The sequence below is a fragment of the Vanellus vanellus genome (genome assembly GCF_965231255.1).
Source record: "Vanellus vanellus genome assembly, chromosome: 2".
Taxonomy (NCBI): Eukaryota; Metazoa; Chordata; class Aves; order Charadriiformes; family Charadriidae; genus Vanellus; species Vanellus vanellus.
Genome location: NC_138906.1, coordinates 79,624,264 through 79,636,676, shown reverse-complemented (window position 1 = coordinate 79,636,676; position 12,413 = coordinate 79,624,264). Strand labels below are relative to the sequence as shown.

Here is a 12,413-nt window from a genome sequence, read left to right as displayed (position 1 = left end):
ATGTAAATTGCTTTCATAAAGCTCCGCGCACCAAGCACAAATAATGCTTTCTCAGCCCTTTACAGGAGTTCTCCAGTCCTGTGACATCTCAGATAGATCAAACGGCACTTAGAACTGGCAAGAAAGTTACTTCTGTTAATTAAACAGAATCATTACTATGTTCCTCTTCTTAATAGTGAGGAACATTCACAGACTTGCAAAATAAACAAATAAATAATGCCATTTAGCTCTAACCTGACAAGTATCACACATTTTGCCTTCAGCGTGTACATCGATCCATCTTACACACACCGCCACTCCCAGAGTGAGAAAGGGAGCAGCAAGCTGTCAAATGCATGATAAGCATATTTGCATAACTGCAGCACAGATTAAGTTAAGTAACTACCTACAATGAGGGCATTTGCAAACACCAGTGACCATTTTAATTTTTCTTTCCCTGGCTAAGGTTAATTGCTGTGAACTACAGGGGAATGTCACCTCCACTTACCTGTGCCCTGTTGCTTTGTATTCAGAAAGCTCACAGCTCCCGCGACTTTTCACAAAGAATTAAAATTGCCACGAGGAGAGAAAATATAGTTACTGCCATTCAGATCCAATATATTGTATTGGAATGATAGGCGGCAATGGTGCCTCACTGAAATAGAGCCTTAAAATACAGTTAGTTGCAGTTCTGTAGATTGCAGAGCCAGTTATTCTGCGCTCCTGCCTGTGGGGCCTTCCATGCATCCACTAATGAAAAGGCTGCTGTTCCCCCAAATGTCAGGTACTTTTGCAAGCAATGAGTACTGGGAAAGGAAAATGACAGAGTCTGTTCCCTTGCTCTGTAGAGCAATTTTTGTAAAAATTTATTCTCTGTCAAGCAAACTGCCTGGAAAAAAAAAATGCAGTCAGCCACTTTTTCTAAGAGGAAGCTCGAACACTTCTCAGATTGAGTCATATTAAAATGAATTAATGCCGACAGCTGGTCTCCCAATCATTAATTGAAAAAAAACCCACCCAAACCGCAAGCTTTAAGTATCATTAAAAAAAAAAAATCCTGAGCAAACAAAAGCAGCAAAGCAAGCAAACAGGCTCCCCCATGATAGACCGGTTGCCATCATGACCCACCAAACAGGACAAAACTCGTCCCCCCTGAACCATCCTGGGCTCGGGTGCTGACTCTGCAAACGCTCCTGAGCTTCTGCTGCAGAGCCAGGCTGGCAGGTCACAGGCAGAGGAGCAAGGGTAGGACGGACCCTCAAGGGCAACCACCGAAAGCCACGATCAGGGGACAAAATATCTTAGGCAGGGTTCGCTGCACAACTGTTTTGGGACTGGCAGGGAAATAAAGCCCCAGGAAATGGAGGAGCTTGGGACAATATTTCGGACTGCTTGTGTTCGATTCAGGTCCCAGGTGAAGATTTGGCCAGCATCCCAAATACCAGGAGATTTTCCTTTACTACGTAATTCTTTAAAAATTACATGCATATTTCATTTCTACTTTTGTCTGTAAATATCTGTCAATTACCAAGTTACATTAAAGAAAGTATATTTGTAGCATTTTAAAGGAAATAAAATGTGTTAATGTTAGAAGAGACACAGAAACATACTGCTTGTATGAAAAAAACGCATGGTGGTGAAATGGGTATTTTCCTTTCACAGTAGGTCAGATATAACAAGCTTCCTACTCAAAGGCCACGATGGAAAATATCCACTCATTTCTGGAGATCTAGTGAGATGGAGACGGACATCTGAGCAGCTAAATATAGCTCTGGATAGCAGTAAGTTATAGTGTCTCTTAACTTAATATGGAAATTGATACAAAAATAAAATAACAGTATTTCCAGAGCCTGTCTCTGCTTGTGTGCTCACCGGGACTCAAACCACCAAATTTCAGCCCCTGTTGAAATTGCTCTGCTGGTTTTGTCTTGCACTGTCTCATATGCCAAGAAGATAGAATACTGATGTCCAGCACAAAAGGCCACGTCTATTGAGATATACAAAGGTTACTTCACAGAAAGTCAATATGAGAACTGCACTCAGAATGCCTTGTCCTTTAGCATTTCTGCAAAAGCAATAAGCTAAGTTTAATTAGAGGAGTTTAGGTCTTGGTCAGAGACTTCCCTAACCTGAAATCCCAGTGGTTCAATTTTGCAACGTTTGTTACTGGACACATGCCCTTTGGATCAGCTTGCGGTTGCTGAAGCTTGAGGTCAGGCTTGGGCAGGTACCGCTGGAGCAACACTGCAAACCACCCAAGGAGGAAAAGGAGGCGGTGAGAACGGTGAAGAGCCGTGCAAGTGACACATGGCTTTCTCATATTTCTCTTCCCATCTTGCTGTGAGGTAAAAAGGTTGGACCTGGGTGTGATTGCACTTGCAGCGATTTAAATTTAAATTTCCCAGCCCTTACTCTGCACTAGACTGTCCCTTGCTCAGCCACTGGCTGAAGCACAGAGCGTGCAGGACTCGGCGGCCTCTACACTGGATCACAGGACAATTCAGGTCAGGAAGGACCTCCTTGCAGCAGAGGTGACACCCCGAGAAGCAGGGCTGCAGACAGAAAGAAATTCAGAGCAGAAGTGGGCTCCATCACCGCTTGTTACCCATTGCAAGCACATTCGGCTGGAGATCTTGGTGCAGTGCTTTCTCTCTCCCCCTCTCAGAGAATGCACTGGATGATATTCAGCCATTAACAGGTTTGTCAACGGTACTGACCCGAGTGAAAGGTAAACCTGTGTCAGCTTCATCTTACGTAACGTTAAAGGAAATAAATAAATAATAAAAAAGCGCCATTTGCTCTTACAACTCCCATGGAAAATAAAATGCAAACAAAATAAAATGTGTTTTCCTCTATTTCCACTTTATATTACCCACCTTCAAAGTCAGAAAGTTATGAAGCTTACTGCAAAGCATAATTCAATAAATAAACAAATACAGAAAATATCGACAAGCTTGATTTCAAAGGTCACAGGAAGGGGGCAAGTGCCATGCTTTCAGCCTTCTCCTCCCTCTTTTCAGTACTCCTCAAATGTTAAAATGATGTGCTCTGCCCCAGGGTGAGGAGGGAGCTCTTGCAGATAGCAGCTGAATCCAGAGCTTCTTTAAGCCTATGAACTGGAATTCAACCCGGCACATCCTTATGAATATAACGAGTCCAGGAGAAGCTAGTTGAGGAGAAAGCTTTAAATCATTTGATGACTACCAGCTGCTATGACGGTCAGTCCCAACTCACCATGAGCCCCATCTCACAAATGACCAGGGCTGATCTGGGGCTGTCCCATACACACGGCAGCAGTGCAAGATAGGTTCCCAAACCTTCCTCAGCCATGGCAGCTCACAAAGCAGCTGCCCAAAGGAGAAGAAAGTTTCCTGCCTTTAGGCTGGATGAAGCCATGTGATGATGGAAAAGGGGGCACCTTGAGCTGCCCCACTACTGTGACACAGAGCACACTCCAAAGCAGATGCCAGACAGAGACCTTCTCCCTTCCCCACCACAATGGCAGCTCCCCAGAATATTTTCTCCAGCTGGCTCCTGCTCACAGCACCCCACCCTACAAGGATGCAGCAGCAAAAGCCTGGCAGCCTCCATGTTCTCATTCTCCTTGCCAAAGGCATCCGAGATAAGCACCCTCACCACCCCAAAGACACAGGAAACGGGACTGCAGGATCACACGGACAATTTTGAAAAGCAATGAGCATTGTACCCTTACAGATTAGCTATGGTGGTAGAATCCAAAATGACATTTGTATCATAGCTTGGCCCAACCAGACAATGCAGTTCAAGGGCGATGCTAGAGAGCAAGGTTTGGGTAAGATCATGAATGTTCATTCATATCTTTGTTCTCATTCAAAAATATGAAGGCTGTAGCAGCCACTGCGTGCATTGAAATTGCCAAAGCTTGTAAAATCTGATTGACTTTGTGAGGGGGAAGGGGAAGTCATTTAGTTTGAGTCATAAGAGATCTAGATACAATCTAAGCTTCATCACTTCTGAAGAAACAGCTCGCTCCCTGGATGGATATCAAAAGGCTGCTGTGTACAGCCTTGATAACACAACAGCAGAGAACAATTCCTAGCGCTGAAGATTACAAGACCTTTGTATCAGCTGCTCTTCAGTACAGCTTCTCTCGAATTACACCACCTGATGGGCACTCCAGGTTTATGGTTAACTCTTCAGGGGTCCATGGCTCTGAAAGCAAGAAGATATAAGCTTTGCAGAGGGTTTTACACTACAAGTATAGTAAAAAAAAAATAAAATGCAGCCCTAGACATAAATAACAATGTTGATCTACCTGCCTTTCCCTGCCTGAGGTCTTCGCTATCTGGAGCCTCACCTGCTCCAGGATTCAGAGTCTGCAACTCTGCTGCAGGGAAAAAAAGGCAGGTAGGAGGGCTCGGGATAATTTTACCTTTGTGCCCTTTGCAGAAAACACAGGGGCTGGGTAATACCCGCACTGGCCCGCAAGGCTCTGCTGGCTCAGAGTCCCCCTTTCTGTGGCCCACGTCCTGCCTGGGTCCCATGAAGAGGGATAATGCTTGAAGATCCACAAGCAGAGGAAAAGAAAGCTTAAACTCAGCTCAGAACAAAATTTTATTCCCTACCTTAGCTCCTAAGGTTGGGGGGGGGACTTTTTATTGCTCATGACATTTATTTCTGGAAAAGAGAGGAACACGTATCTGTGGGAGGGAAGTCAACTCTGTCACACACCCCATGGGGCAGTGTAAAGTAGCTGAGTGGGAGAATTTTTGACACCTCCCTGTGCTGGAGTAAACCCAGAAGTGCCGGCCAAGACTCCTGCAAGAGGCTCCCCTGGGGAGACATGGGAATAGCACAGCCAATCCTGCCTCTTCGCGAGAGCTGCTCTCCAGCACTCCCGCAGCCTCGGCTAGAAGCTGAATGCACAAATGGCACAGAGATGCAAGGGACCAGCGGGGGAAAGGGAAAGGTTCAGCTAAGGTTGCTACCACTTATGGCCCAACCAGAGCAAATGGCAAACAAGACATAACCCTGAAGAGCAGCACTGGGGCAAAAAACAATGCACATGTTGCAAACGTTCCCCCGTGCCCACTGTCCCCTTTCTGCTCTTACAAGAATGGATGAAAAAAAACCCCAAAACCTGCTTTGTGGAAAGAGACACTATGGAAGCCACAAGCAGAAAGAGTAATTGATGCAGGCTGTACTTTGGACAGCCATTTCCACTTGCCTGCATACCAGAGTTTATGGATTATTCCTACTACCGTAGATGAGCGGGGTGAGATGCTGTTTTATTACCAGTCTCCTGTGGTAAGAAAAGCCATCGGGCTTGAGCTCCTGTGCATTCTGCCGGGGAACCTGCAGCACCAGACAGTATGTACCTCCAGTGTTTTCACTCAGTAGGTAGGACATCCACTTGGTCTTGTCATAGATAACAAGCAGTTTTGACATGCTTGGAGAACATGGGCCTTCAGGGTAGCAGCCCTGTGGGTCCCACATTCCTACTTTTTCAGTCAATTCCTTCACATCACACCCACACCAGCTGTTCAGCTGCTCCCATCAGTGAATTTGCTCTACAAACAGTAGCTTTGCAAAGAAATCACTCCAGCAATGGAGGCTGGGATGCTCAATGGTACAGCTGCCTACGGCTGTGCGCACAGAAATGACAGCACTGTAGACAGAGGTCTCAAGACATCAGTTAGGTCACACAAAGCTGATGATACTGTACCCTACAATGATACAGTACACTGTAGATACTTGTAGACTGGGGCTGCAGCGGGGATAGCTCTCCATAGCAGAGACTCACTGGCTCTAAGGAGAACAAGTGTGGCAGATTGGCATGACTACACATAACTTTTGCTGTAGCAGCAACTTTCCACCGGCTCATGGTTGCTCCTTGCCTTGGCTGTACGGTTTGACTACCAGCAGTGGGCACATGCCCACCTTCCGGCTGTGGGTATAGTCTGTAACAAATGTGAAATATCTTCTGTGACTGAGGCCAGCTGTGCTAGCAACAGGCCCAGTAGGACCACCACCTAGTGGAAAAATGACTCCCTCTCCAGTGCTCAGACACTCTCAAGAGGCACTCTGAAGCCGCATGGATGACTGCAGGCCCATGATACGATGTTTTTCTAGCACTCAACAAGCAGATGGAGGTTTGTGACTGGTTTCTCCCAGCCAAACTTCCTGCAGCGGGATGACTAGTTTCCAGAGCGTTAAACAGACATGTGACCACGGCCAAATGCCAGATGGCTGGAAAGAGGATTGGAGCAGCCCTCATGACGAATGTCTAGCCTTGGCTGCCAGCATCACATACCGTATGTACCAGCTCCCAGAGAGGAAGGCCTGGCTGCAAGTGTGACACAGGGATATTACACAGCACAATTTTCAGTGACGCCATCATACAATAGCGCAGAAAGAAGAAAGATTTTCCTTTCACTCAGTTCCTTCACTGTGCAAAGGGATCTGTTTCAAAAGTCCTATTGATGGTGTGGATGGAAAAAGCTGTTTCAAAGGCAGGACACCTAGCTTTGTGCATGCTTCCTGCTGAGCAGGAGATACAATTTTTGCTTCAGGAGGTACAATTTTTGTTTAGTTCTCCCAGCAGATGACTTCAGGGAGTGATGAAGCATTGAGGTGTAGGCAGTTACTGTAGTTTGTGCTACTTAATCAGCTGTGGGCTAGTGGCAGGGAAGCTGATGCTTGCTGTTGAAAGGGCTATGAAGTTACAAGTCTATCTCAAAGCCTCATGCAATGTATTTAGTTACTGGGTCCCCAGGAGCACCCACAACAGCAGAGGCTCTCAAGCACCCTGGCTCTTTGCTTTCGCTTGTAATCAGCATATAACCAGGGGATTTGTGTCTGCGTTTGATTCATGGTGCAGCCATTACCCAGGCTGATGCCTGTAATCAGGAGCAGAAAACAAGCGGAAAGGAAAACAAGGGAAGAAAAGAAAAAAGTCTCTGTGTGGCATTGCTCTATGCAAACCACCAACTCCAGCTGCAGCTTCATGACCTCTTTATGCTGATTAACTCTGGGCTGCCACTGAAACAGTCAGCCCTAACCTTCCTGCCTGCCCCATCACAAGCTGGACCAGGGAATCTGTCTGAATCCTATTTTACAATTCTTTAATCAGGTTCCTTTTCATATGGATCAATTACCTGAGCTGGCATACTGCTCAGCTCACCCAGGTACAGGAGGCAGCAAGAGGGCACAGCCAGCAGCACCACTTCACACCAAGGTTAGCTAAAATCTTTTGTCTTACAAGCAACAGCCTCACAGCGTACCAGTCTTAACCTGCCTCAACATATTCTCACATGCACATTGACACAACTTGCAAAAAGCGTCACCAATTTCAGAGATATTCAAATGTGTCTGCCACATCGACAACATACAAACCAGTGATCTGCCCAGACTGCTTTCATTTATGCTTTAGCCTGTGAGATGCTGATGTGAGACATGAAAAGAAGCTAGGACTTTACAGACTCCTAATGAGAGTGAGCATGTGAGACAAACAACTGTCAGACAAGTTATAACAACAAAAAAAAAAACCCAAAGATGGTTGCCTATATCTTTTAAAAAGGACTTTGTTGCTGTTTTTATTTTCCAGAAATATGTACACTTGGAGAATAAAGCTGAGGCTTTTTCAGTCCCGTTGATGTCTAAAAGGCAATCTCCAAATGTAAATTTCAGTCATGAGATGGCATTTAACCTGTATCAGCAGAGCACTCTGATCCCTGGATGGGATTTTGGTGCTCTAGTCCATTAACTTATATTTACATTTCAGAGGTGGAGATTGGTCCAGATGAAGCCTGAGGATGGGAACAAGGCAGGAAGATTTATCCCTTTATCATGTGGAATGGTGCTTAGTCCTTCTGGGAAGTTCAAGTCTCTTTGTAGTTAGCAGCTGGGCCAGTCCATTCATCAGCATCATAAATATGGTCAACGACATCACGAGCACATAGTGGCTAATGCTGCAAGGAGGAGACAGATAAAAGAAGTGAGAAAAAAACGCAAATTTTCAGAGTAAAAAATATGAATGACATAAACAACCCTCTGAATATTTTTTTTAACTAGGTCTAATTAGTGGCCTAGTATGTCATTTTATATATTCTGCTCCTAGAAGACAACTATTATAGCAGCACTATCATGTAAAACCCAAAGCCTGTGACAAAATAAAATGGTTGGCACAACAGAAAACACAACTGAGCATACACCAAGTGAATAAGAGGTACTGGTTACATTTTTTATTCAAGTGGGTAATGCAATGTATGCAACTGAAACCACTGCAAAACTTCTGTTTGCTGTGAACTGGTAACAGAATCTAGGAAGAACTTGCCATCATGTAGACATTCCTTGGTAGTAAGACAACTCAGATATTTATGTCAGCTGAAGTGCAATTTTCTAGAGAAAACACTACTCCAGGGATGAGCAGCTTTAAGAAAAAAAAAACACTTTTTCACTCAACATTTCTAAAAATTGTGGAATTCTCTGCTGTGGTAACATATAGTTTCAAAGAGATTAAACAAGAGTTCAAGAGTTGCTAATAGAACAATTTCAAGATACAGCTTCTAGGAAGTCCTTAAGTCACTAATGATTAAAAGGATAACAAGCAGAAAGTGTGTTCTCCACTTGCTCAAATTCTGGTACCTGATGTTCACTAGTATCAGACTGAGATTTGACCTAGGTCATTCAGCATCCTGTGTTCAGTGTCTGAATCAAGCCATTATTAATGTAAACCACTAGCCATTAAGAAAGTAGAATTTTTCCGAATCCAGTGACATTTCAGGCTGGAGTTGCAGATGAAACACTGCTGCACCCGTGTCCATCACACATCCACTGCAGTTGTTTTTTTTCCTGGGACTACTGAAGATACTGGCGTTCTGACATGAGAGGCACCCATAATTCTTGATGCACCCATACCCACTATTTCAAAGCAGATGGCTCTTTAGGACGAGTGGGGTAACTTCGGACTCAATGAAGTCTGAGTTTAGTCACAAAAAAGGACTGCAAGGAGCACTTGCAGGTTTAATGACCTGGAATTTCTGCCAGAGGACTCATTCAGTTTGAGAGTTTAGCCACGGAAGAGCAGTAAAGCTCATAATGCCGACGCTATCAATCTTCACGACCCCGAGACTGTGACAACCCTGGCACTAGCCTTGCGCAATTTAGCTCTATGAAGTGGAGAAGCACCAGCTTTTAACAAAGCTGGGCTGCTAACCAGTGTGAAAGAACAAAAGTAATAAAGAAAGTTCACTAATGAGCAGGAGCTCTTCTACAGCCAAGATACCAGCAATCAAAGGAGCTGGGGTCTGACCAAATTGGACAGAGAACACTGAAAGGGACTTGACTACAAGATTTTTCTGTGTCAGTTGAGTCTGACTAAACCTTCTCACAAATACCTTGCTCAAAATACACAGTTTTAAGAAATCAATTACAAATATCCACTGGCATAAATGGGCTCAGACCTCAACAAGCATAATCCACCCCAACAGCCTGCATCTTTGTAACTTCCACTTGTACACAGCACAACTGAAAATATTCACTAATGTGAACAAGTCAAGGTTTAAAATATCAGACAGAAGCCATCTTTCCTACGTGCTTTTTCTATAAGCATCTTCCCTCTCCAGCTTTAGCTAAGCAAAGCAGCACACCTATGAGAGCCATACTTCTGCTCTGTTTCTGTGGGGAAGGTGTAAGAAGACACAGCAAGAGCATGAAGTCAGGCACAAAGCCTACTTCCACCTGGGCAGTGCGCTTTGGACTTTGTAGTTCACAGCACACTTACAATAACAAAGATAACACAACTCCCTCAAGACCTGCCCTTGGAAGTCCACCTGGGTGTTTAACAGGTTCGGTTTCAGTTCTCCATGGGAAAGGACATGTTGACAACTGAAAGTCAAACCTTTGTTGCAGTTATCTTCATGGCGTAATGTAATGTAATCCTTGGGGACTGCACAAGCACCACAGGCAGAGAAGGTTGCGTGGCTCTTAAGGGAACAGCCACTCTGGTAAATAGCTGGATGGCTTAACATCTCTTGCATTACTGGTAACAACTCAACTTTCCTTCTCACCTGGCACCAGAATTGTAGTTTTTCATCTAAGTAGCAACACCACTTTCCTTCTAGCTTTCAAAGAAAGCTTGAATGAGGAATCTGAAAATCAGAAGCCAAACAAAGACCCTACCTTTATTCCTACGGACACACTGAGACAGTGACCAGTGGATCAGCGACTCGCTGCCATCAGCATGGTCCCTACAGAGGCATCAGAGTTCCTGTCTGCACCAAAAGGAGCTTTTCCAGATGTATGTGCTAATCAGTGATTTTGGGGGGCATAGAGAGGGACCTTCTCAAAGGAAAACAACTCTCCACAAACTCTGCTTAGCTGCCTATCAGTAGAGGGACTGTGTTTTTGAAAAGAAAAGTATTGCACACACTTCTCCCTTGCTATACTGGAAAAGGCTGAATAGTTATGCTCCTTTATTAAAATATCAGATGTTCAGAGTAAAGAAATATATATTATGCCACAGAGCACAATTAAAAACAATTTCAGCCTACTTGTCACATAATTCCAGTCAGCATCTCTGGGGCTAACAGCAACTGGTACTGCAGTGCCTGCAGACAGCTCTGCTTAGTAAATTAGTTCTCAGGCTGGGATAATGCTGTAATTAAACAAACAAACAAAGCAAGCCTCTTACAGGTATATGCCACAACAGCAGTGGAAAAATCTGCTGCTATAACCCAGAACTGTACCCTTGGCTGGATCTGTAGTTACAGTGAAGTGGGTAATTCTCAAAACAAGTTTCCTCCATCAGAAGTCAAACCTGAGCTAATAAGTAAAAGGAGCAAGATTCTAGGCTCCAGGCAAGTTAGATCCATGTGGAAGACAGTGACATTACATAGGTACATGGGAATAGCATAGTGGGGTACAGTGGCGCAATATGCTTATAAAGGATGGGATGGGCAGGGACAGGTAATGGTAGAGATAAGGTAGCTGGTGTAGGGGATCATGGATGATCTAAGGGAAGGGAGCACTGTTCAATAGAAAGACCAGTGCCCTATGTATGAATCAAGGTCAACAGGCAAAGCTGGTGCTAGGAAAATTTTTTATCAGGGAGGAAGACACCTGTTCTGGTGGCAAGGAACCAAGAGGAGAACATATGAGGTACTACCATCTCCTGGCTTTGTTTGTGACAGTGTACATCAGTGAGAAGTACTAATCAAAGACAAGAAAAATCAAAGATCAGTAAAAAATGGGGAGGGGGGAGCAACGGGGAGGGGAGGAGGGAGGGCAGAAATCAACCTCGCTCACAAACGTAGCTTTCTCCTAAGACAGGCTAATTCCTAAGATGGCAGACCTGATTAGAAGCTGGGAAGCCAGGAAGATAGAGTAAGTTACCATAGCAATTAAAAAACTAGAAATAAAACAAATAAAACAAAACCAACTCGTGCCAGGACTTGGAAGAGCACTCTCCTGAAGAGTCCAAGGACCTTATTTCTCCAAGACATGCTACTTTGAACTGTGGGATTGTTCCCAAGTACATACTGAGATCCCAGATTTAGATTCTGAATTTAAAATCTCCTGCATTTCCAGCCAGGATCACACACCCTCTCTCCTGTGTTTCACACAAAACAAATCACAAAATCACAAAGCACATCACTCCTAGCTCCTGTTCTAGAAATTGTTGGTAAACACTGTTTTCCTCTTAGTTACAAGACCTTTGTTTTAATAGTCAGACCTAGAAGGCCCAGCATCCCAAACCTGAAATCTATTCTGTTTTCCTAAAACCTAAAAAAGTCTCCTGTGCTTTATCTATGTCCCCTGAACTTTGAAACTGAAGAACAGTTAAGATGATTGTATCTTCCTCTTTACCTTCCAGCAACTGTTATAAAAAGAGGAAGGGAGTAGTACAGTATGTGCGTGCATAGAGCTATATAATACTGTCATATAAAGAGGCTTTAGGATTTATCTTGACTATCTGAATATACAGCTACTATTGCATATACTGTATAGATAAAGTAGGCTTTAAAGGCTGTATCTCTCTTTCTATAAAGATCTATAGATATAGATAAACATACCTTTTAAGCCATAGGAAAATTATTTTAGTGATAGAGAAGCCAAAAAGCTAGCTATTCCATTTATCTGTTATTAAAAATAAAAGAATCTGAAGGAACAAATTCCTCACGATCATGTACTACACACTGATACATCATACAAATACAAAGAAAACCGAATTATTATTTTTATGAAATGTAATGGTGTATTCTTCTAGGGCATATGATGCAATTTTGGGTGACCTCAAGCTATATAGGTAGAGAGTAAGGTTAGCAGACCTCAGAAGTTTGTGTAAGCTACTGCTATGAGTTCTGCATTCACTGCAAGATTATCATCCTGTTATATCAAAACAATGAAAAGCACTCTCTGAAAAACAAGTTCACATTGATTTTGGCACGACCAGT

At 43.8% G+C, this 12,413-nt stretch overlaps 1 protein-coding gene across 1 annotated transcript in view; it reads right to left on the bottom strand.

The window, feature by feature from the left end:
* Window positions 1-7,531: 7,531 nt before the first annotated feature.
* PIGN (phosphatidylinositol glycan anchor biosynthesis class N) overlaps window positions 7,532-12,413 on the bottom strand; it is a 112,522-nt gene continuing 107,640 nt past the window's right edge. Inside the window, exon 30 of the mRNA XM_082479394.1 lies at window positions 7,532-7,928. Coding sequence (XP_082335520.1) covers window positions 7,805-7,928 — 124 coding nt within the window. The 3' untranslated portion in view covers window positions 7,532-7,804. The remainder of the gene's footprint in view (window positions 7,929-12,413) is intronic.